This window comes from Aethalodelphis obliquidens, unplaced genomic scaffold (genome assembly GCF_003676395.1).
Source record: "Aethalodelphis obliquidens isolate GAN/ISIS:26980383/991018 unplaced genomic scaffold, ASM367639v1 scaffold25, whole genome shotgun sequence".
Classification (NCBI taxonomy): domain Eukaryota; kingdom Metazoa; phylum Chordata; class Mammalia; order Artiodactyla; family Delphinidae; genus Aethalodelphis; species Aethalodelphis obliquidens.
Genome location: NW_020837969.1, coordinates 13636696 through 13663274, shown reverse-complemented (window position 1 = coordinate 13663274; position 26579 = coordinate 13636696). Strand labels below are relative to the sequence as shown.

At 40.2% G+C, this 26579-nt stretch overlaps 1 protein-coding gene across 2 annotated transcripts in view; it reads left to right on the top strand.

Annotated features, from left to right (window-relative positions):
• Nucleotides 1-9539: 9539 nt before the first annotated feature.
• The window catches only part of PDLIM3 (PDZ and LIM domain 3), a 30258-nt gene continuing 13218 nt past the window's right edge, over nt 9540-26579 (top strand). For both annotated transcript variants that reach the window (XM_027122653.1, XM_027122652.1), the window contains exons 1-3: nt 9540-9692; nt 18464-18615; nt 20250-20334. In XM_027122653.1, the coding sequence (XP_026978454.1) occupies nt 9600-9692; nt 18464-18615; nt 20250-20334 (330 nt within the window). In that variant the 5' untranslated portion in view covers nt 9540-9599. The remainder of the gene's footprint in view (nt 9693-18463; nt 18616-20249; nt 20335-26579) is intronic.

Here is a 26579-nt window from a genome sequence, read left to right as displayed (position 1 = left end):
AAACTGATATACTAAGTACAGAACACACACATTTTATTTATTAGGCTACCAGCCATAGAGCCCAGCAGTGAAGCAGGTGGAAACGCTCAGGGACATGGCCAAGGCGTCTGTGATAGATTAAATTTTAGCATTAGTGCTTCGCTTTAAACCTTCTGAGTGACTAAACCCAGGCCAGGCATCCAGCCATCTAAATCTAGAGCTCCCTGTACGTTTCCCCTGGGTTTCCACACACTCCGTTCTCATCTGAAATGTTTTTATAGTGATGATAAACCGACTCCAAACAGAAAAGCCGTAAAACACATGGTCTCTGTTACCGAAGAATGGGTTCCAATGTGTTTCTATTATAACTATGCATCCTGGCTCTTCTGATCGCTTGCAAATGTTGTGAAAAATGTGAAGGTACATCTAGATAGAATCTGAGGGCAATTAACCCTACCAAGTAAAATACCATTCGACTGAAGATTAGGTCTTTGATTTTCCAAGACACGTTTAGGCAGGAATTTCTAGGATCCTGATAACAGCAATAACAGGCTGCAGTGAGTGAGGGCAACTCCAACTTTCTGAGGAGCCCTTTTCCACTGGGATTTGTGACGCCACCTTGGTCCCCATGGAAAATGACCTGCTGGCTCTTCGAAGACCTCAAACTATGGCACCAAACAGTCTGTAGAGGTTGTTAGAAGTGCTCTGGGGTCAATAAACCTTAGCAAATGTGCACTGAGGCAACATGAAATAGCGGAAGAATCAGGAAGTGGCAGAAAGGGGCAGATCTAGGTTTGAATCCAGCTCTGCCACTTACCAGGTATAAGATCTCGGGCACATTCCTTATCCTCTCACAGGCCCTGTATCCTAGGAAGGTAATATCTATTCTGCAGGATTGTCTTAAGAATTAGAAATAACTAGCCTGTTAAATGCTTAGCACAATGCCTGACACCCCATAGTAGTTCTCCTGATCAAGATCACTTTAGCAGAATCAGAAACAGGTAAGTAGTCCACAAAGAAAGAAGCATCTTTCTCAACCTGCCAGTGACAGGAAGCAACCTGCCTTTACTCAGCTTGAAGTTCACCCAGAAGACAATCTAGTAAGGATAGAAATGCCCCAGGTAAGCTGCTTCAATGGGAAAACATATTAAAATCTCCCCTACTCTGACCAACTCTCTCTCTCTCTCTCTCTCTCTCTGACCCTGCAATTTGCAAAGGCACTAGCACCAAAATGGCAGCCATCAGCAGTAACAGAGGAGACACCCCTATTTGCTGCACATTCTACAAGGCCTCAGTTTATGTTTCCAGCATACTGATGAGTCCCTTGATTGTTATTAGTTAATTCAGTAAAAACGGTGGGAAAAAGTGACACTTCAGAGGGGAATACCAAATGAACTTGAGCTGAACCGTCGCATTGTCCCAAGGAGTGTGACGACGTGGGAATGAAACAATATAGGCTCCTGACAGCACTGAGGGCAGACACAAAGCATGGAATTCAGTGTGGCTAATTCCCCAGAAGGCATTTCACAAGAGTCCAAATCCTCCAAAGCATGAAAATCACACAGGCTCTTACCAAAGAGGAAGTTGGGCACAATGCATGGAAGGGCTTGGGAGCTCTGGCTGGCTGCCCGGGCCCCTGGAAAAGTTGGTTTGTGCAGCCAGACCAGCAAGGACATGCAAATACAGCAACAGCAAGGTAGAGTTGGGGAAGCTGCAACCGTAAACAACGGGCATAACAGCGACTGTCAATGAAGGTGCTTCTTGGCAGGACAATTGTAGAAGGAAGAATTGAGAAGCAGGAATGAGCTTCCCCCACCCAACCAACTCCAATCAAGACCAAAACCTGTTTCAACCTATCAGTAATTACTGACCACCTCCTCAGGGCCCAGCACTGGATGGTAGTTCTGGTAAATTCCAAAGAAATAAGACCCCTTACCTGGAGGAGCCTATTGTCTGGTTGGAAACGCAAAAACAGCTCTCATGAAAAAGTCATCCTTGTAAGATTATGTGCCTCTCAAAATACTGGAGAACAGCTAAATTCAAACTTGAGATATATTGACAAGAAATAAGAGTTAAGTAGAGAAAAAGTGTGATGTAGATACTGGTGGCCAATCGAGTCTTCCCAGAAAATGTGGAAAGAGAGTGGGATGCGATAGACAAAAGAGAACATTCCAGAAAGGATGAACCACACATATAAAGACACAGTATAAGAAATTATAATCCTATGTGTTGATTTGAATTACTTTTTCTTAATGTGTGGTCCACAGACCACCCACAACGGATTTTGGCCCCAGCAACTGAATTCAGATCTCTGGAGAGTGGAGCCCAGCAATCTGCATCTCTAATAAGCGCCTAGGCTCTCCTAATGCACATCAAAATTCAGAACCACTGGCTAAGGGATCTCAGACTTAAACAAACACATACTCCTCCTGTAAAGACAGAAAGGAAGGGAAGTAGGGAAGGAAGAAGAGATGAAGGTAGGAAGGGAGGGAGGGAGAAAAACATTTTTAACTATAGAAAAGAGCTTGGGAAGGGGAGTCAGAGCCCACCATGCAGGCGCGACAGTGACTGTGTGTGATCAGGAGACCGAGTCTGAACAGCATCCATGGCTTGCGTCAAATGATAAAAGGCCTTCGTTAACAGACTTTGGCTCTGTCCTAGGGGCAGGGAAGTGCTATTGTAGGTTCCTATCCAAGAGAAAGACAGGATTTCAATCTGGCAGTAGACCATGAGGTAGAAAGAGAAGGAGAGATTTTTTTGGCAAGAAGGCAGTCTCAGAACACTTGCCACTGTCAGAAGGTGAAGCCACTGAGTGCCTGAAAGAGGCAGGGAGAATTTTAGATGAAGAGAACTAGGTAGTCTATTTTATTGCTAACACACCTCAATTTAGGGGAAGTCCATCCACCCTCAGAAGAAAAGGGTCTGTCCTCTTCAAGACCTCTACTTCCACCTCTCGTGTCAAAGCTGCTTCCTCCACATTCCACATGGTTCTCCAGCATCTACTTTTCTCTGACTTCAGCAAATACTGCTAAGCTTCCCATCTTTTAAAAAAAAAGTTCTTTCTCTTGACCTGCACCACCCCCCCGCTGACCATCCTCCGGCTCCCCTTTCCTTTCGTTATCAAATTCCTTAAAAAGATAGTCCATCTTCACCTGTCCTCCCACTGTTCTTCAAACCACAGCAGTCTGCTTCTGTCCTCACCATTTTTAAATTTTTTTTTCGTTTTTATTTTATATTGGAGTATAATTGATTAACAGTGCTGTGTTATAGCTTCAGGTGTAGAGCAAAGTGATTCACTGTTCTCAGACCTAGAACGCCTCAATTACCAAATCTAATAGGCACTCTGACAACTTTGATTTCACCTCCCAATAATATTTGCCTTCTCTCCTTGAATTCTTCTCCTCATTTGTCTTCCATGCCACCACGTTCACAGCTTCTTTTAAACACTTTGTAAGAGGAAGAGCATCTTCTTCTCCTGTGATCCTCCTATTCTCCTGCCCGTTAAATGCCCCTGTTTCTGCTGTTCCTCAGAGCGTAATCATTAATCATCTTCTTTTGTTGCCTTGATCATCTAATCCCCTTGGGTGATTTCATCCTGTTACTATTGCTATGTCACAAATTATTTTAAAATTTAGAAGCTTAAAGCAACCATTTTATTATGTTCACAGATTGTGCAGGCCAACAGCTTGGAAAGGGTACTTTCCAAGGACTTTCCAAGTCCTCCAACAGCTTGGAGGACTCTCCTCAGCTGACGATGTCTGAAGCCTGAGCTGAGGGGACTTGGAAGCTTGAGTGACTTAAGGGCTGGGGACTGGAAGGAGGAATCTTTACTCACATGTCTGGGGTCTGGTTTGGGGCTACAAACAGTAGTACTGACATGTGACCTCTCCATGCACTTGGGCTTCCTTACAGCATGGAACCTCAGACCTCTTACATGGCAGCTGAGGGCTTCAGGCACAAGTATTACAATCAACAAGGCAGCAGTGAGATCACCCTTTCTGACCTAGCCTCAGAAGTCACACAATGTCACTTCAACCACATTTTACTGGTAACATGAGTCACATACAACTACCCAAGTTCAAGAGGAGGGAACATCAACTCCATCTCTCAAAACGAGGAATGTCAAAGAAACTGCAAACAATTTTTTTTTAAAAAAAACCTCTAGCACTCATAGATACAGATTCTACTATAGTTCCAAACTATTCAAGTTGAGATCTCTAGATTAATATATCTAATTGCTCTAAACTTATATCTCCAATTGCTTACTACACTACTACCACTAATAATGGCAAAGGATTATACACACATAGCATGTACCAGACACAGTTCTGAGAACTTTGTACTTATTAACTCATATAAGCCTCACAATAACTCTAGGAGGCAAGTACTATTATTATCATCATTTTAACAAAAATGTTAATCTTGCCTAAGCTCACATAGCAAGTACAATGGAACTAAGATACCACTCAGGCAGTCTGGCTCCAAAGTGTAGTCTGATAACCAGTACACTAAACAGCACACATACTCTACCGGTATTTCAAACCCAGCATGACAAAAACTGTGCTTCAATCCACCACTCCCTCATTAAAACAAAAATGCCTTTCTGTCCTTCTTATATATTTTCTCCTTGTTAATAATTCCACCATTCATGTAACATGCAACGAAGTCTGGGAGCCATTGCCTAGCCTCTCCCTAATCCCCCATGTGAGAACTGTCCCCAGACTGTGTCAATGAACCTACTTAAGGTCCTCATAGCTGCCACACTTCTTTATCCCCGCTACCCAAATCGACGTCTTCTCCTGGATTATTGCCGTTAAGTTTTAACTGGATTCCTTGCTTCCTATCTCCTGCAATTGTGATTCATCCTCCCACTTCCCAGAATGATGATAATAAAATGCAAAATTGATGATTATACATGTTGCGTAAAACTCTTCCAAAGCTCCCAATAGAATAAAGTCAAAATGCTAGCGTAACACACAAAATTCCCTCTGATCTGGCTTCTGACCGCTATGACCCTGGCCTCCTGTTCCTACCTAATGGGCTAAACTCTGTCCATACCAATCACTTACTATTTCCTAATTTGCCACCTGTTTCTTGCCTCCCTGCCACCACACATCCTCTACAGCACCTTCTGCCTTGAACATCTTCCTTCCTGTTCCCTTTCCAATCCCCAGTCACCTGGAAGACTCTTACCCCTCAAGACCCAGCACCCTTTCATGGATACTTTCCTCAAGGAGAGTTGATTACTTACTCTTGTCGCATCACTGTACAAAATCCTGTCCCAGCCTTAACACATAATGTGATCACGTTTTACATCTCCATCTCCCTTATTTTATTACTGGCTCCTAGAGGACAGAAAGTTCGTCTTATCTTTGCATTCCCAGTGCCTGGTATGTCACAGATGTTCAATAAATGTTTGTTGAATGAAGAAATAAAAGAAGTCACAATACATAGTGATATTTGATATATAAGAAATAAAGAAGAGGGAAAATTTACAACATCTATCCTAGAAACCTGGAACAGGAGTAGAAAAATGAACAGAAACGAGAAAATTAAAAGGCATGGAGGCCAGGAATTCAGTTTGAGGTGATTAAAGAAAAGGATGGATTTGGTTTTTCACAGGTTGAACTGTATTTGTACCAGGAGGTGGTTAGAAAAACAGGATCAGAAAATAAATGAAAGTTCAAGGTTAAGATTATAGATTTGAGGATTAAAATAGATGAGATGATTATTATAACTAACAGAAAAGTTTTCCAATTATACAAGAGTAGAATGAACAATTTTATTAAACTTATTCTAAAAGGAAAACCTTAAAGGGCTTTCTAAACATGGTTTCAAATAATAATCACAAAAGTAATATTTAATGGAACCATAGTTTATCATAATCCTTTCAAAAGGCAAATATAAAAAAGAAAATAAATGAAACGCTCATCCAGAAAGAACTCCTTCTTAGGACAGTACCCAAACCAAAAGCAGGAACCTCTAGGACTAGTTAGGACTGGGTCACTGTTTCTTCCTTAGAACACTGCCTCACGGCTATTCTCACCTCCACCTTGACAGTCACCTCTGAACACCTTTCTGGTGACATCAGTGAACAGCAGGATATAGGAAAACTGTCTATTTCAGGTCCCTGATTTCCATGCTCTCTGCAAAGCCTTACAAACTCATCAGGTATTATATTAATATTGTACAGATGTTGCTTACATCTACATGATGCCAAAACGACCGGTAAAAAGAAAAATAAAACAAAAATGACAAAAAAATAAAAACATACGATCAACTTGTTATATAAGCCAGCTCATGAGATAAGGTATAAACAACTGATTGTTACAATTACACAATACTAAATAACTTATCTGATTTTTTTCCTGAATTGACCTCTGTGTGTGTGTGTGTGTGTGTGTGTGTGTGTGTGTGTGTGTCTACCATGCAGACACAGCCAGTGACTGACAGAGGAAATGTGCTTTGTGACAATATAGCCAGCCCAAATAGGCAAAAATCAACAAGAATATATGATTACTTCCTTGATAACCCAACATAGGTGGGGCACTGGAAAATGTTTGGGACTAGAAAACACCTATCCCCTGGGACTTTTATATAATCTACCACAGTGGACAAAGGAGTTCCAATCCAGGTTTTGTGATTTACACTATCACCAGGCTAGTCCACTTTGCTTACAGCTTCCTAAATCTCCCTTCTCTATCAGTCTTAAAACCACATCCAAACAGACTATGCTGTTAATAAAGTGTGTTGCAGCTCTGCTCTCCTGGACTGACACAGCCCTATCATACTGGGCATGAAGTCCATGACTCTCATTCTTGGGCTTTTAAAGCACTTCATACTCTTATCCCTCATCCCTCCCCCTCTCCTTGGGAATCAGAACATCCTGGAGTACAACACCAGAAATACCTGATTCTACACTGAGCCAAGATAGGACCCTCCCCAGACTCTCCTGGTCTTCAGACCTATACCAGGCACACATTGGAGTCAGGCAGACCTGGGTTTGTGATCACAATTGTATCACTTATTAGCTGCGTGATTCTATGCAAATAACTCAACTTCTAAGAAATTACTTCTTTACTAAAAAAAAAAAAAAAGGGAATAATAGTAGCAATCTGATGGTCTTGCCATGAGGATGAAGACGACACGGGTAAAGCAATCACCACTGCCCTGGACCATGAAGATGCTCAGTGAATACCCACCCTCCCTCCTTTTCCTCCATGCAGTTCCATCCTGTTTGGGGCTGCTCCTGTACCGTCCACACAGGACAGTCTCAACTCCTCGGTTTCTGTTAATACTTGACACCCACGTGTCAAAAACAGGTTTAGAGACTGAATTTGAGGGAGGTGACAATTATTCCAATCAAAATTAAACTATACTTTGAGTATACTGACGAATTGTCTTCTCATATATACTTTTAGATGGCTCATTGGATAGGGTACCTTTGCATGACATTTTCACTTTTAGATTTCTTCATTTTTAAAAAATAAAATTTTAATATGTTTGTATTCACATATATTACATATACCCACAAATATATATGACTATATGTACTTAATTTCAGAAATGCTAAATATTTACTGAGCACTCGTGCTGTGCCAGGCACTGTGCAGAGATAGCTCATTTAATTCTCGGAGCGACCCTACCGGAGAAGTACCATTATTACCCCTATTTTACAGATGAGGAAACTGAGGCTTAAGAATGTTAAGTAATTTAACCACACAGCTAGTAAGTAAACATTAGCACACTCAAAATTGCTAAATAACCAATTGCATTCCTGATGCTTGTGTTTTATTTTAATTGAAAGTATAGAGGCCATGGTTTAACTGCTTTTTTTTTTTTCTGGTGGAGATAGACTTTTTAAAAAAATTTTTATTGGAGTATGGTTGCCTTACAATGTTGTGTTAGCCTCCAACGCACAACAAAATGAGTCAGTCATGCACATACAGATATCCCCTCCCTTTTGGACTTCCCTCCCATTTAGATTACCGCAGTGCATTAGGTAGAGTTCCCTGTGCTAACTTCGAATGAAGCTCACTGCTGAGCTCCAAGCAGAAGATAAACAGGAGGACAGGCATTACTTTGAGAGAGTGATGGGTCAAAAGGATCTTTTCGACCCACCTCCTAGAGAAATGGAAATAAAAACAAAAATAAACAAATGGGACCTAATGAAACTTCAAAGCTTTTGCACAGCAAAGGAAAACATAAACAAGATGAAAAGACAACCCTCAGAATGGGAGAAAATATTTGCAAATGAAGCAACCGACAAAGGATTAATCTCCAAAATTTACAAGCAGCTCATGCAGCTCAATATCAAGAAAACAAACAACCCAATCCAAAAGCGGGCAGAAGACCTAAATAGACATTTCTCCAAAGAAGATATACAGATGGCCAACAAACACATGAAAGGATGCTCAACATCACTAATCATTAGAGAAATGCAAGTCCAAACTACAATGAGGTATCACCTCACACCAGTCAGAATGGCCATCATCAAAAAATCTACAAACACTAAATGCTGGAGAGGGTGTGTAGAAAAGGGAACCCTCTTGCACTGTTGGTGGGAATGTAAATTGATACAGCCACTATGGAGAACAGTATAGAGGTTCCTTAAAAAACTAAAAATAGAACTACATACGACCCAGCAATCCCACTACTGGGCATATACCCTGAGAAAACCAAACCATCATTCAAAAAGAGTCATGTACCACAATGTCCATTGCAGCACTATTTACAATAGCCAGGACATGGAAGCAACCTAAGTGTCCATCGACAGATGAATGGATAAAGAAGATGTGGCACATATATACAATGGAATATTACTCAGCCATTAAAAGAAATGAAACTGAGTTATTTGTAGTGAGGTGGATGGACCTAGAGTCTGTCATACAGAGTGAAGTAAGTCAGAAAGAGAAAAACAAATACCGTATGCTAACACATATATATGGAATCTATTAAAAAATGGTTATGAAGAACCTAGGGGCAGGACAGGAATAGAGATGCAGACGTAGGGTATGGACTTGAGGACATGGGGAGGGGGAAGGGTAAGCTGGGACAAAGTAAGAGAGTGGCATGGACATACATACACTACCAAATGTAAAATAGATAGCTAGTGGGAAGCAGCCACATAGCACAGGGACATCAGCTCGGTGCTTTGTGACCACCTAGAGGGGTGGGATAGGGAGGGTGGGAGGGAGACGCAAGAGGGAGGGGATATGTGGATATATGTTTATGTATAGCTGATTCACTTTTTTATAAAGCAGAAACTAACCATTGTAAAGCAATTATACTCCAATAAAGATGTTAAAAAGAGAGAGAGTGGTGGGAGTTGTAACCCGAAGTCTCCTTCAGAGTCCGCCTTAGAGGTCTGGGAGGCTGCGCCGGCCCGGTGCGCGTCTGTAAACTCCCGCGGGTCTGGCGCGTCTCTTTCTTCCAAAGTTGGAGCTCTCCTTGGTGGGAGGAGGGGGGGAGGAGGGGAGGCCTGTGACGTCACTCGGGAGCGGGGATAAAGCTCCCCGGCCGCGGTCCGGCGAGGACACTGCCCCAGGAGCAGAGTGGGCTCTTCCGCTCGGGGACACTCGTTGCGCCCCCGCCCCAGAAAGGCCGTGCCAGGAGGCACCATGCCCCAAAACGTGGTCCTGCCGGGCCCTGCGCCCTGGGGCTTCAGACTCTCGGGGGGCATAGACTTCAACCAGCCTTTGATCATCACCAGGGTAGGTGTTTTCCGTTCTTCTGCTGCAAGTCGGGGACTCTGGCGTGCCGCGGGCACCCCTGGAGAGAAGAGTGGCCAGCGAGGCACTGGGGTGCGCTGGGTGGGGCCTCGGCTTCGGGTTCACGGTTCGAGGGAGGGCAGCACCTTGGCAAACTAGGTCTGGAGGATGCAGAGCAGCTTAGAGAATTAATCCAGTCAGTTCCAATGGTCTCTGTCTGCAACCTGTTGGCCTCCAGCAACTTTCCGAGGAGAGAAGAACGGACGGCGTGGTTTCCCTCCGCTCAGAGAAGGCGAGGCTGCGAGGTGGGCTGCCTTCTCGCCCTCCCCTCCGGGTCTCCTTTCAATAACAAATGAGATAGGGTCCAGAGAAGGAGAGACAGTGGTGGCTGTTTGTTGGAGAGAGACAGGCAACTGAGCGCTTTCCCTGCCTGGAGGAAAACTTCAGCAAGGCGCTGTTCGCAGGGCAAGACCTCGGCTGGCCAAGTTGGAAGCGCTCATATCAGCCCAGACAGGGACAATGTCACTAATCTGTATTCCTAGGTTTCCAGGCATTTTGAATAAATATTTTCCAAAGCTGGAACTTGGCTTAGAAATCATCATCTACAACTCAAACTACAAAGAAAATGTGTCAGATAGTTTCGTTTACCTGATGGAGAACCATCCTCAGCCTAATAACTCTGAATACTTGACCATCAAGTCAAGCTTTCCTTACTTAATATTCTCTAAAGTATTGTCTAATTAAGAAAAAAGAAAATGGATACTTCAGGATCTGTCGTCAGTAAATGTCTAGTTGGTCTAGTTGACCTTTTTTCCAACACGTGTTTGTCTTAACAGAAAAGTATTATTATTTCAATGATCACATATAAAGCCTATTAAACCTAATTTTAAAACATAAACTTTCAGAATATTTATACCTTTACTATGCTTTATTTTGTTCCTTACTGCTTATACTATATTTTATAAATGTATACCTTATAATCTGATATCCTCACATAGGCTTTGAACAAGGTAATACTTTTTAAATTCTGTTCTACTTACAAGTTCTAAGAATGAATGGCTTTTAAAAATATCTCAAAACATGTATCCATGGAACAGATGCATACCATGGAACATTTCAAGCTTTGTTTTACATTTTTTGAAAACATATAAACATATCTGACATGTGTTTTCATATGAGACATGAAAACTTAACATACCCCAAAAATGTTCCTAAGTAAATTAGGCAGAAAATGGTTCAGTGACCTGAGCCAAGCAATGCCTTTTATGGATTTACCAAAGGAAACAGTTTGCATTATCTCTACGAAGAAATATTTTTAAAGTTTCTGAAGTGTAGTGTTCATTTGTTTATATTAAATGAAATAAGCTCTTGAATCCTTACAAAGGATAAACCATATTTATATTAAACCTTAAAGGAATAATTTTGTCACAGAAATCCTGTCAGTGATTTATAAAAGAAATATCTCACTATTACTGTGGAACATGTCAATATGATTAATCTTATGTTTGAAATGTTGAGTTGTTGACATTATAAACAGTGTTTATTTCAAAGCAGAACTTAACATTTTGCAGTTGACTGCAGGAGCTATCGGTAAATATATTTGATCTGATGACAGTTATTGTTTGGGAAGCCAATTCCGTTTGAATTTTTAACTCATAACTAATTTGTATCACTCATATTGACACTCGGTTCAATAACAGTGCACGAACACATCTGATAATTTCATTTGACTATGGCTTTTCTCTTTAATTTAACTCAAGGAGAGCGGGTGAACTAAACTGTTTTGTATTCCAAGTGTACCCAAAGCCATTCACATAAATAGATTCTTGTTGAATAAATGAAAACATATTCGGGTGAACTTTTTTGCCTTAGTGAACACCTAATTGAGAGTATTTCCACTGAAATTATAAGAATACTAAAACTCATTTGGAAAAAAGACTAAAAAATATTACACAAACATAATTATCAGTGTTGTAATTAGGTAGTAGAATAATTCTATTAATATTTTTATACTGTGTTAAAAGGTGGTGAATGAGACTGTGTGTGTGTTAGTATACTCTGTTGCCTGCTATGCACTCTTCTAAGCCCTATATATGCACTCACTTAGATCTCACAAGAATCCTATCAGAGTAGTAGTAGTAATATCCCTTTCTGCAGATGAAAAGAGTGGGGCTTCAAGAGATTCATTAACCTGTCGATGACCACAAGCGGCAGGGCAGAATTTGATGCAGGTCGACCTGCCTCCAAAGCCTGCATCCTGAAGCCCACACACGTGAAAGATGCTGCTTATTGTACAGATATTTCCAAACAGGCGTTTTGTGCCATGCAACTCATCCCCTGGTCCTACTGATGCTACATCTTTCATATCTACCACTTTCCTTTTTTTCTACCGCTGTCCCCAGGCAAGGTTTCCTAATTTCACACCTAGCTGTTGTCTCCCCTCTCCAATTCACCCTGCATCTTTGAGATGGTTGCTGGTTGCTCCTATCTTCCCCATTCTTAAAAATCCTTCAGTGGCATCCACAGTTTATAGAGAATACAATGTGTGGTCTGTAGCACGAAATTCATGGCTTTCACCCTCTCTCCCAGCTCAAGTTTTCAAGTTCATTTCCTCTCTCCTTTCCTCCTCTCACTCCATAAATAGGTAGTGGTGCCCATACTCTAGACCACTTACGATTTCTGTAACATGGCTTTGCCCCTGCTATCATTTTTCTCCAGAATTCTCTTCCCCACCCACTCCACTGTCCTCTGTGCCTGTGGAAACCCATTCAAATACCACTTCTCCAGCCTTCTTCGAGCAGTCATCATTCCATCCATTTAATTACTGTAGCTCTTGACCTACAACCTCTCCTTATAACATGCCTTGTACCACAGATGGTTGAGTACATCTGTATCCCACAGATGGAATGCTCCCCCCTCAGGGCAACAACTGGCAAATTTGGAGGCTGTTCAGTGCCAAGCACAGTGTCTAGTACCTCATACAGGTCACAGGATACAAACAGACATAATATGAGTGAATAAATTGTTCACTTTTGACATAAATTTATTTTCATAATAGGTGCAAACTGTGTCCTCAGAAGTATTCCACAATAAAGAAAAAGGAGAACTGTTTTATTGTTAATTGATTTGTCTGTTTTACATAAGTTCTTAAGCATACAAAGAATGAAAATGCCAATGCCTGCACTTAACACCACAAAAAGTCCCATGAATGAGATATAGTCCTCGAGTCAATTAAATCAATTTTTGTCCTACAAGCAACGCCCTCCCCTCCCTTCCTCACACTCTACAAAAGCAGATTATAGAAATGCTCCTTAGACCGTGGTCCTCTGCTCCACCCTCTGCTGGGGGCAGGATTTACAAAGTAATTTCCTCCATCAGCTGAAATTACAATTCACAAAATTAGGACAAAGGGTCCCCACCCTACAATTGTTTACCATCCAATGAATCAGCTGGGTGAAACTTTGTATCATAAAAAACATGAGAAGGTAAATCAAACACCAGACAATCTCAAAAACTTTTTTGAGCCGTTGGTTGTGATACGATTTGTAGGAAAGCGGTTTCTAGGCAAGGGTGTTCTCTACTTCGTGCAATATGAATTTAAGTTTCAGTTGTTCAGCATGCAGCAGGGAGTTGCTACCGCAAACACCATAAACAACTGGCCTAGGCATTTCACAGAATAAAGTTTAAGGTTCACATCTCTAAGCGAGCAGCTGTTTTTTTTTCTGGCAAGAAGGTTCTAAGGAGTCTCTTTCTTTCTTAAATGTTTGGACCACCCAGAAGGTGGATCTACTATCACAGCCAAGTTACAGATGGTTTGTTTTCATAAATGGTCCAATTTGGAATAAAGCACAAGCTTCTTTTGTGTACACGATGTAAAACTACTGTACACATCTCATGCCACCATGTCCCTTCCCACTCAGTTCCTCTTCCCTCCTTTCTATACAGACCACACCCAGGATCAAGATCACTGTTAACCGAGAATGCTATATATGGACTTGGGTGCCAACATAGAAAATGTTAGTGTATTCTTAAGTTTTGTAGGCTTTAACACTGAACAGTACTTTAATATAAATTATATTTGAAATTTGAACTTTTAGAAAGAAATGTTTACAGTTGAATACAGTCTTTTTCCAGGTAGCCCTCGGTATCCTTGAGGGATTGGTTCCAGGACACCCACTCCTCTATACCCCCAACCCCCCCCCCAATGACACCAAAACCCCAGGATGCTCAAGTCTCTTATATAAAATGGTATTTGCATATAACCTAGGTACATCCTCCCCTATACTTTAAATCATCTCTAGATTATTTCTAATACCTAACGCAATGTAAATGCTATCTAAATAGTTGCCAACATGTGGCAAATTCAAGTTTTGCTTTTTGGAACTCCCTGGAATTTTTTTCCAAATATTTTCAACCCTCGGTTGGTTGAATCCTGGATGTGGAACCCACGGATTCAGAGGGGTGACTGTACTTAATTGTGTTTTGACAAAGACGTGTCTGCACGGGAGCACTGGTTCATCTGTTCCCAACATTCATACATCCCACAAGTACCTACTAAGTGCAGAAGGTATTTTATGTGGAAGGCACTGTGCGGGATACAGTCATCACTTAATGGGTTTCTACTCCCCTGAGAAGTTCATGTTATCAGCAGAAGAGACATGAACACAAACTACCATGATACAACTTGTCCAGGATTCCATGAAAAAAGTATGGCCAAAGAGATGGGCGGAGTCAAGGGAGAGAGAGTACCTGCAGGGGTGGCATTTTGGGATAGTGGAGGAGCTTGAGCTATAGAGTTAGACAGACCCACGAGGAATTTCAAATTTTCACTGGATGTGTGACCCTAAGCAAGTTTCTTATACTTTCTGAGCAACAGTTTTCTCATCTTAAAAGATACCAACAGTATAACACCACCATAATAGTTCTCACCTGTGGCTGCACAGGAGCCTCACCCAGATAAGCTGAACATACCCATGCCCAGGCGCTACTTGCAGAGATACTGATTGGACTAGAAATGCAGACTGCAGCCAGGTGCTGGAGGGCTTTGGATGCCAGGCGAGGTACTGAAGTTTATTTGTAGGCAATGGAGAACAACTGAATAATGGGATTTCTTATTACTTAGATCCAGGCCCCACAGGACAGCCCTTCCGTATATACTTGTCTTTCTCCATAACTATTTCAACCATTTTTATTCTTAATATAGAAATCCCACCAGGGCGATATTCTGGACTTCCCTCATGTTTCCCACAGTTAATAGGACATTGATAGATGCTTTACCTGTGATTTAAGTTAGTTTTTTCCAAATAAACCCAAGTAATAGGTTGATGTGAAAAACAGAAATCATCTTAAGGGACTTGTTAAAAACACAAATTCCCTAGTTCCTCTGCTACAGCTTCTGTTTCATGATTCCAGGCATCTGGATTGGACTGGAATCTTTATGTTAAGCAAAGACGCTCGGTGATCCTTCTAATCAGATAAGTTAGAAAAGATGTGCTAAGTGATTGACAGCAGTACTATTTCCCATGATCTCTTGAATGCTTTTGACATTTGAGACCCTAATGAAACTGAAAAATGAAGAATCCACTGAACAATTCTTTGCCTCATTTTAGCTCTCTCTCCTCATCATTTGGGAAAATGTTAAAAATAAACTGTGAGCAATAATATAAAGTAATATAAATAAACTACAAAGAAATAATATAAAGTCATGCTGGAAAATAATGCATTCTTATGATTAAACGGATAGTTTAACTTACAAAAACCAGGCCAGTTTAGTGGCCATTTGCTGATCACTACCCTAGCTGAACTTGAGAACTAAGAAGTGAAGGATCGTGTTTTCTCCTTGTCTCTCATCCATTTCTCTACAGATTCTTTTCTTTCTTACCAACTCCTAATGTGGAGGTCCCAGGACATCAATCGCCAGGTTGAACGCAAAGTCAGAAGTTGGTTCTGGCATCACTATCGACCACTTTTCCTATTTAGCTAATGAAACCGCTGGTGACATAGCTGTTCAACTGCAACCACCTTAGTGAGAAGCCACAGGTTCTCTGAAAAAGAGAAGCAGCCTTCTTTGTCCGAACTGTCTTAGAGTTGTAATGGTGAGAGTTATTAGAAAGAGCTTTGCAAATGTAATACTTTGCATAAACATAAAATAGTTATTAACTTCCATATTAACATTGTTAATAACATTTAGTAATATTCAGTATCTAAGTTCAGCACCCCAGATATCTCCTTTTAAAATTTATATAGACAGATACATACAACCCTACCTTCCACTCATCTGAACCAGAGCTAAGAAATAATGTTAGGCTCTTCTAAACCTAGATCGAGTATTATATATAAAGCAAATTAAAGTATATTAGAAAAGCTAGGTGAGGCTTTAAAACCAAACACATTGAGCCATGCTTTCTCATGTTTCAACTCAAAGAAAAGCATTTTGGTCTTAGAAGTTTAAAAATAGATGGTACTGATTTTGATGAACTATAGCTAGAGAAAATTAAAAGTTTGAGGTTATTTTTAGCACTACAAGTCACACTGGGGATGGAAACTTTTATTCTTCTAACAGTTCTGAGTGTGGGAGAATTTCTAAATGGAAAAACATCTACGAAATGCCTCCTAAAAGCTGAGATATAATGATCTCCAGTTGTCCTCACCCAGCCCCCATCATCTGTCCCTTCTGGAAATTATCATGATTGCTACAGTGAGGTGATCACAGACATGAAATGAGTACAATAAACATTTTAGTGATGAGACTGAAGATCTAGGACCCATGAGAATTTGTCATTTTAGCAATTTTATTCATTTATATGAATCTTGGATCTCTCTTAGAGCCACTTAAATCGAATTGATGACTAGATTAAACAAAGAGACGAAAAATGAATTAATGACTGATCCTCAAGTTAAACATTAGGAACGATCTAGTTTATTCCTGGAGCAGTTTGAGGTTTAAGTCAAGTTCTACATATTATTCTGATCTAAACAGTGGGAACTTGCAAAAGGAACAATGACAGGTTGACATTAATAGCCATAATCTTTGGGTATATAAGGACTAGTTATTTTTGTTTCACAAGTTCTGAGTTAAATGTCCATTTCATTCAGTTTTCAAGTAATTATTCATCAATTCCAAACACTGAGTATACACTGTGAAGCATTAGGAATATACATAATATTATCGATATCCTCAAGAACTTCCAGTCGGGAAAACAGACACTACACAAGTAAATAAACAAACATGAAAGTACAAACTGTCTTCATAAAAGAAGACAATAGGGTGTAACAGTGGGGAGGGGGCTGGAGAAATTACGTCAGATGTCTGGGGAGGTCTCTCTGAGAACATGACATTTAAGCCTAAACCAAAAGGAGGAGAAGAAGCAACCGGGTGAAGGCGGGGGAAGCATTTCAGGAGCAAGTTAACAGTGTGCACAAAGCCCAGAAGAGGGTGCAAGCTTGGCCTATTTGAGGAATTAAAAGGAAATCGGACTAGCTGTAGAGCAGTGGATTGGGAGGGGTGGGGGAGTGAGAATGGTGTGAGATGATGTTAGAGAAGCAGGCAGGGTGAGACCAGGTGAGGACTATTAGGCAGTTGTAAATAGTTGGGATTTACCCAGAAAAACTGGGAGTAGGTATAGCCATCAAAACAATCATCGCCTTTAACTGTATACTCAACATGTTTTTGTTGAAATATCTGAAATAATTTCAGATATGCCACTTTCTAAACATTTAACAACCATATGTTTCTCATATCATTTCTCACATCATTTCCCCCCATATCATTTCTCATATCATTCCCCACCTCCCCTCCAAAAAAGAAACCCACGTGGATTTCTGGTAGACGGCATAAGGTTAGATCTTGCGTTTTTTTTTTTTTTACCTAGTTTGACAAACTCTGTTAAAAAACAGAACGTGATGTGTTTTTAGGCCATTTACATATAATGTAATTATTGGTATGGTTTAATTCAAAGCTACCATCTTGTTAGTTGTTTTCTATTTGTTCCATCTGTTCTTCATTCATGGAGGAGAGACTGTGAGTAGATACAAACTTCTCTTGTATCTGTGGTTCCCACGGGTTCTAGATGCTCAATGCTTAACTCATACTTGGCCTTTAGCAATTTGTTCATAATTTTAGCTAAACTCTTCTTAACAACTAGTACATTTGGCCCCATCTTCCTCCATGCTCTGGTACAGGTGAGCCCATGCTTGTCTTTCCTCGGAGACTCCCGTCTTTCCTTAGATTCCAAGCTAGTTGGTTGCCCTGCAACTTCGGCTCTCTGAAGAGTCCACGAAAAGTCATAATTTTGCATATTATCTGGCTGCTTCTTGTTAATACAAGAGTGATTCTCTTTCCAGCTTTCTATATCCCAGGTGCATTATAGGGATGCTAAAGTAGTTTCAGTTCAAATATTAAGGCTCCCCAAATGTAGTAAAGTTCTATTCCCAAATAGAGAGTTCTGGGTGACAAAAAATCCTAAGAAACAAATGATTTTCTTTAAAGCAAAGAAAATATGATCCAAACAGGGAGTTATGGAAGATGTTTTAAAGGAGAATCAGAGATGTCATGATGGAGGAAATGTGGTTAGTAAGAAACAAAATTATTTCACATAATGGGAAAATAGAGGTAGCACAACTGATCAATTAAGAGTTATTTTAAGTGAGATTTAATATGTCCTGCCCAGTGAAGCATTTAAAATGTTACCAAGGTGAAATATAAACGTTGGGCACAAAACTCAAGATGCTGCAGGGTGTTGATTTTAAACGTGATTTTAAATGATCTCTTCCAGATTACTCCAGGAAGCAAGGCGGCAGCTGCCAACCTGTGTCCCGGAGATGTCATCCTGGCTATTGATGGCTTCGGTACTGAGTCCATGACTCATGCTGATGCACAGGACAGGATTAAAGCAGCAGCACACCAGCTGTGTCTCAAAATTGACAGGTGCTCTTTAATTAATGGTGTTAAAATTTGATCTGTTTTGCGGAAGAACCTGAACCAGAAGTATAAATGATTTCATCTTCCCAGTGAGAAGGAGTGTCACAGGACCCAGAATTTTGACTGGCTTTTTTTTTAATGTATCAGCCACTTTGGTCTGTTCTTCACTGAAGTCAGTCAATCTAGTAGCTGTTAACAAAGAATTTCTAAAAAGAATCCTCTGGAATGTCAGAATAATGAAAGAGGCTAAAATAACTTTTTTCCTGTACTAACGCAGTTAGTTGACCATGAAAATAGAACCATTTAAGGTATTGGCCACATAAACACCGAACAGCATGTCCAGTTATACTGCTGTTCTAAACACGGTAGAGAACATGGAGTGGAATTTAGAGATGCTCCTAAAAGAATCTCGTGCTTGCCAAGATGTGATCATGTTAAAATCTGGTTGCTAATATCCTGTATGCTATTGGCTGTTTTGTACTGAACTCAGCCCAGAAGAATCCCACAAGGTATGAGAGGGTACATGTACATGAAGGTTTTAGACAATGAGACATTTCTGACCAAAAACAACATTAGGAAATTGATCTATTGCCATCAGACTCGTGATCTGAAACTGAATTGTGAAAATAATGATTTGTTATAGTGGCTGTTAGCATGTGTGTTTATCCTCTTGCTGTTGTATTCACAATTGTCCCTGCTGTGGTCCAAAGGCACAATCAGTCAGCCAATCTGCCATTTCACGAAGTGAAATTGACTCTTTCCCTATCTATGCATAACCTGTGTTCCTGTCAAGCACATAGTCCTGTAGGAGCCACATGATCCCAAGTAGATACATGAGAAGCGTTGGGCAAAGCACATTTCCTTGATGCCAACAGCAAATCCACCTGACAACTCATTCACTGCCTCCTGTGGTGACCCAGGTAGGACAGGAAGGAAGTTGAGATCTAGGGATCCAGTTTGTCCTGTGGTCATCTGCAGGGTGTGCCTCCAGAATCTCCCTGTCCTGTACTGCTTCCCACAAGCACTGGAGACCCACTTTCTCCAGACACTGTACAATGTCCTCGCCTTAGTTCAGGTTGCTACAATCAAATCCCATAGGCTGGGTGGCTTAAGCAACAAACATTTACTTCTCATAGTTATGGAGGCTGGAAGTCCAAGGTCAGGGAGCCAGCATGGTCGGGTTCTCGGTGAAAGCCCGCTTCCTGGTCACGTCCTCACATGGCCTTCTTTGGTGCATTCACACAGAGAGGGAAGAGATCTCATGCCTCTTCTTTTCATAAGGTCTTTAATCCCACCATGAGAGCCCTACTCTAATGATTTAATCTAACCCTAATTACCTCCCAAAGGCCATCACACTGGGGATTAGGATTTCAACATTTGACCCTGGGGTGTGGGGCGAGGACACAAACATTCAGTCCATAGCGGTCCTCCAAGCAATTTTGATCCATTCAAGTCTTCCCAGAAGTACACTAAAAACATAAGACTAATTCAATAAGACAATACAGGATAATGAGCAAGGAATATTGCTTTTGCTCAAAGTATCAAGGGTTTGTTAGTATCTTCAGAAACATAGGAAATTAAAGTATACTAAAACTGGAAGTACCATTAGAATTTGGGGTTTACAAATGTTTTATTTACAGGGCGGAAACTCGCTTATGGTCTCCACAGGTAACTGAAGATGGAAAGGCTCATCCTTTCAAAATCAACTTAGAATCAGAACCACAGGTATGAATTTTGGAGTAAATAATGTTCACATTATGTTTCCTTTTAAATGATGTGGATACTTTCCAAGAGGGAAAAGTGGCAAATATTAAAAAAAAATGGAATAAGCCACCTGATGAAGTGGTTGTCTTTACTCTCCGAGATTAATTTATATTATCCGTGTCTTCTTACATCAAGAAAGAAAGAGAAGTATGCCTAGGCAAACACCTTGTTAAAAGACAAATATGTTCTCATCAGGAAAAAGTCAGCTATATCTATGTATAGTCCACTTACTTTTTCATTTTTTATGATGGACATCTGCCAAATGACCATGAGGTAATCCAAGAAATTTAAGATGTTAACACAAAGCAAAACAAAAATAGGGTCAACCATTTGAAACAGATGTCTCTAATCTAATAGTTATTGTGAACTTCAATTCCTCAAGGTCTTCACCCAGCTCTTATATTACATCCTTCTTTAATTATCAGTTCTGGCATTCTATAATTAAGTTTACTCTAGGAGAAGAGTTTTGCATTATGTAATCATGATGATATGCTGCCTGGGCTGCTGAATTACAAAAGATAAAGGATTTTCCCTTCAGGCAACGCTATATAATGAGCTAAATTAATCTAATAATCTGATGCTTATCCATGTCTACTTTCAAAACCTCCAAAAAACTGCAATTAGACCAACCCTCAATTGTGGTATATGGGAAATGTAATCAAGAAAAGGATTTTAGAACCTCTGCTTGGTCAGCAGCTCCCCAAGTTTAATGAGACAGAGATATATAAATCGAATATCCCTTTTTAAACAAGTATCCCTACTAAACTGATTAGATATTCCCAAAGTGTAGTTTTTCTATACATCTAATGAAAACGAACTGAAAGTATATTTATAATCTATGCTTCAGCAAGATTTCCCCTTTCAGGACCATCAACTCCTGAATTTGTCCTTCAAGTTTTCCATTTACCCCCATAAGCCCCCATTCATTTCACTCTTGGTAAAAACATGGAGAGTCCATATGTACATGTGTCTCATAGAGCTTCTAAAGATTTAAATAAAATAATATAGAAAAAGAACTTGGCACAGTGAAGTGCTCTCAGAGCTGCTCACTTAAGTGGGTGCTCTCATTATCGCTGGGCATGGCACCCCTCCCACCAGCCTGTGATCAGAAGGCCTCCTGGCCTTTCTTGACAGTGAGATAGACGGCGGCACAGGGCTTCCTGGAGACCAGTAATGTCTTCCTCATCACTATCCAAGGGTCATTACAAATTACTTTGGATTAAAACCTCATTTTCAGTTAAAATAAAAACCCCACCCCAACCCCAGGAGAAAAAAACATACTAAGTAGTTTAACTTTTAGAGGGAATGAGTTTGTTAGATCCTTGTCCTAGACTTTTGATTGGAGGGAAGGTAGAGCCTGAGCCTGAAAATCACTAAAAGCAAAAGGAGGAGAAAACAGGCCCCAAAGGGAGTGAGCAGGATATATGGAATATTCATGAAGGCGGAACCGCTGTGTCTGTTCTCCTTACTCTGAGTCCCCCAGGCATGGCACACAGCAGGTGCTCATTAAATAGCTGACAAGTGAATCAAAGGAACTGGAGGCCCTAAAGATAAACTTCATTCGAACACCGCAGTCCTGGGAACCAACTCTCAGACTGGTGTTCTACTGCCACCCCCAGGGGCTGCACGCGCGGCAAAGAAATCACAAAAGCTGAGGGCGATATTTAGGTCAGGTAAGAGTGCCGCTCTTCAGGGTAGGTGAGTAAAAGGTAAAATGGACGAGACAGGTAATCAATGTGGTGAGAAGCGCTCTGCATGCTGATGGTGCTCACCCCAACATCCAAGGTGGGTGGGCGAATAATGTCTCTAATCGACATCTTCCTGATAGAAGAAAGACTGCAGGAAGAATAAGAACAAAGTTCTCCAGGCAGAGCTGTCACCTGTAGACAGCCCTTGGCAGGAATGCCCAAGCCTACCTGCCTCCTGCAACCCTCATAAACTCATCATTTCAGAGGCAACACACGAGAAAGAGATCACGTGGTGCTTTAAAAGACAGAAAAGGGAAATTTAAGGCTCACGTACACGCATATATTGACCTCCCCAATCTCTCATCATCACTAGGACAAACCGCACAGAATTCTGAGTTTCCTTTTTCCAAATAGAGCAGCGTTCCCCAACCTTTTTGGCACCAGGGACCAGTTTCGTGGAAGACAATTTTTCCACGGACGGCGGGGGCGGGGGGGATGCTTCAGGCGGTAATGCGAGCGATGGGCAGCAGCAGATGAAGCTTCGCTCGCAGGTCCGCCGCTCACCTCCTGCTGTGTGGCCCGGTTCCTAACAGGTACTGGTCAGCGGCCTGGGGACTGGGGACCCCTGATATAGAGTACACATCCAAAATTGTACTGCACCCTTTTTCACATTTCCATACACAATTTCTCCTAATTTTTGAAACCCGGTTTCATCAATACGAGATGCTAAGATATGGGACCAACTACACATATTTGACCAAAGTACCAAATCTCCAGTGATCCCTGATCATGCTGCAGCGCCCACTGTGGCATGTGGGTGACTCAGCAAGTACGTATTTTATTAAGCACGGGGTGAGCTTAGAGCATGCATGATTGGAGCCTGTGTTTTGCTAACATCTCTCCAGAATTGGAGTTTTCAAGGCAATTGTTTGAGCTTTACTCTAGAAGAGGTCCCTTTTGCAGATCTAGGAGTATTAATTTATGACTATGGTTATTCTGAGAATTAATTTTAAAAGATAATCCAGATTTTAAATACTCTGGCCTCTTGTCAATCATTTATTAGCCCGTGTGTCCTGAATTTTGGGGTCAGACAGTATGGATATTTATGATACTGCAAAGGGGGAAAAGATAAAGAATGAGATAGGTTTAAAAAACCAAAAGGTGAAGATTGGGTTAAGGGCTACAGAAGTCAGTCAGATGGAGCTTTTGAACATTCCATTAGTTTGAGTCATGACTAATTTCTTACTTGCACCCTCTCCAAGAGGTGGGTGTTTGAAGGGCTCAGAGATAAGGACCATTTCAGTTCTTCCCCTAAAGGACCAAAATATTCCTACCCCTACGAACCTCAGGCCAGATTTATGCATGACCAGTTCACATGACTTGGCACTTCAGGACATTCCCCACAAAATATAGCTAAATTTCAGCATAACCTCTCCTATCTGAAAATCCTATAGCACAAACTAGAACAAAATGCACTGATAAATATCAAACAGTGAATGTAACTTGTAGACTGAGATTGGAGAAAGGCTAAACTGTGGTTATGTTTGTATTCTTTTTTTCTTTTTTTAATTAATACAAAGCTATGCAAAGAGATGTCTTTTCTTTCTACAAATAAAGCAACCCCTTCTGGACAACAAAGGTGTGTCAGTCTGAAAAACAAATACCGTTGAATGTTTAAAATGCCATCGTATATGAGGGGATTCCCTGGCACTCCAGTGGTTAGGACTCTGTGCTCTCACAGCCAAGGGCCCGGGTTCAATCCCTGGTCGGGAAACTAGGACCCCACAAGCCACGTGGTGCGGCCAAAAAAATAAATAAAGTAAAATAAAATAAAATGCTGTCTTATATGAATAGTAAAATGCCGTTGAGCAATACAATGTTTGAGCTCTTGTTTCTCAACCCAAGTCAAACTTCTGTTGTAAGTTATCCGACCTTTGCTATTTTTCATTTTAAAAGCAATATATAGTCATTGGGAAAAAAAAAACCCATTACATCCTACCATCCGAGTACAGCCACAAATAATAAAATGTTAGTGTATTTTTTCCAGTTTTTTTCCCCTAGGAATAGGTTTAGGCTTTGGGGACTTTTTCTGACACAGTTACAGCAACAATGATACAAAATTTTAATATCTAGATTTTTCCATGTTTCCGTGCTATTATTAAATAGCTAAATTTTGGTTTTATGAATTTAGACTCGAATCTTAGGCTTAAAAGAAACTTTAGAGGTTGTTTAGATCAACCCCTGGCCATTGGATAAACTCCTTCCAGACAGTCCTGAACACGGCCTATGAGCAGGTGCATTTTTCTATACAATGCATTGCTCTAGAGAAAAGGTATGTGCTAGAGTTCTCTGTCCTTCTTCAAAGCTTATATTCTCCAATAAAACATTACCCTCATCTTTGTTTAATATTCGCTGAACAATTCAAAATTATAATGCAGTTACCACAAGGCAGGAAAGATGCTTTTCAGAAATAAAAATGCTGTTCTCTAAATGAGAAAGTATTGCATCCTTTCCATAAAAGATTTGATAATAAAGACATGCTATATGCACAATCAAGTGGGGTATGGGTTGAAATTGTCATATTTTCATGAAATAACTTTATTCTACAATGTTTTCATAACTGGATGGCAGCCTACACAAAACAAATTTTCATAAAATCCCCAGTTCCCCAAACTCTTCCCCAGTGAGATATGGGGAACACTTGAAACAGATCACTGAAGAAAAAATAATTATAAGGGTGGCTTTATTTTTCATTTAAGGGGTGAGCATGAGGAGGGGGGCAGGGATTGTTCATAAATTCCAAACACGATAAAATATCATCATTTACTCAGTGTGGCTTGATCAAATATATGATCACTTGACATAGTTTCCCTCATTTCACAGGCATTTTTTTCTTATAAATAAACAGATCTGTATATTATCACACATGTATCAAACATGTTGTATCTGTTGGAGCTGGTTTTTGTCTCAGTTCTCAGACCGAATGTTTATCCAAGTAAGAAACTGAAAGGTGAACTGTCTTAGAATGACATCATTGCTGAGGTCATTTCAAGGACGTGGGAGATTGCTGTCAAGAGGTGCATATTCTCCCAATGGCAGCGAATCTCTGTCAAGTTACTTAGCTTTGATTCTGGCAGCTTTAGCATTCCATTAATTCAGAATATTACTCCTTAATATGAGCGCCTAACAGTTAAAAATAATATTTAAAGATCTAATTAACTGCAATGATTATTTGTTGAATTCTTAAGACATAAGAATCATTTAGATGCTTTTGTCTGAGTAGAATAAACACAAGAGCTGGACTCTATTAACTGCTACATAATTTTTTTTACTAGTATTTTCCATTACTAATGATTTTCCAGGAAAATATAAAAAGGAATTAAAGTGGAATAGCAAACTTCCCGTTGGTTTTGTCTTTTGATTCTGTTTGACCATCAACAATGATGTAAGACTTGGATAGAATGTTGCCTCTCCGTGCCATATTTAAATGTTTTGTTTACCTTTAGTGTATACACTTCATTGTGCTTTTTTTGGAATGACTACAGCAGCCCATAAACTAATGCTTTGCAAAAGCTAAATACAAATGTTTGAAGCCTGTATTAGAAACACTTCCTTTTATGATCTGAATGGAAAATAGAGTTTTACTGTTTTATTTTAACAAATTACACTTTTGTGACTTTTGCAATATGTAACTAAAGCTGAAAATGGCAAAGAAAAAGCTTGGAGCTAATTAACCTATGTGCTGCTTTTTGGAAGTACTACTAGAGACTATTATTGCACAAATATTTTCAGAGAAGATGCCTCATTTATAGGACAGTTGCCAACCATGTTTATTTATAATTTTAAGACAGAAGAAATAAGGGCAGAGATTTTTTCCCCATAAAGCCATCCCATTATTTTTCCTAATTTTTGTAAATTCAATTCTATATACCAAGATCTTTAAGGCATATCACTCTCAGTTTAAAAAAAAAAGCTAAATTCCACAAAGCTTGATTCCTTCAGTACTTCCTGATTCACTCTTTTAATGAACCTGAGAGATTTATAGTCCACCGTAACTAAATTAGGCAATTAGCCTTCTGTCTTCTTTCATATCCAAAAGAGGAGCAAAGGCTTGAATCATGGCCATTGTCATTACTTATGATTATTTGCCATTCACTTTTTTCATGCCATAATAACAGCTAATCATAATGGTTAATCATAAAACACAGCCACTCCAAATTCATTATTAAATCAGCCAAAGCAATCAGATTGTACCAGTATATAAATGTTTGCACACATGTTCTGGGATTCAGCATTTTTCTAAAGCCATATTTGGCTGTTTCAGTCATTCTGCTATCTTATATCAGCAACTACATTGTCACCCAACCAACTTCTAGGCAGTGAGTCATTATTCTGGAGATAAAAAACTGAATCAATAAGATATTAGTCAATTCAATCATACTATCACAGGCTTTGTATTCAACTCAGACCTTCTTTTCAAGTTCAGGAGGCTGTTAAATTTTGCTGCCCAATTTTGAT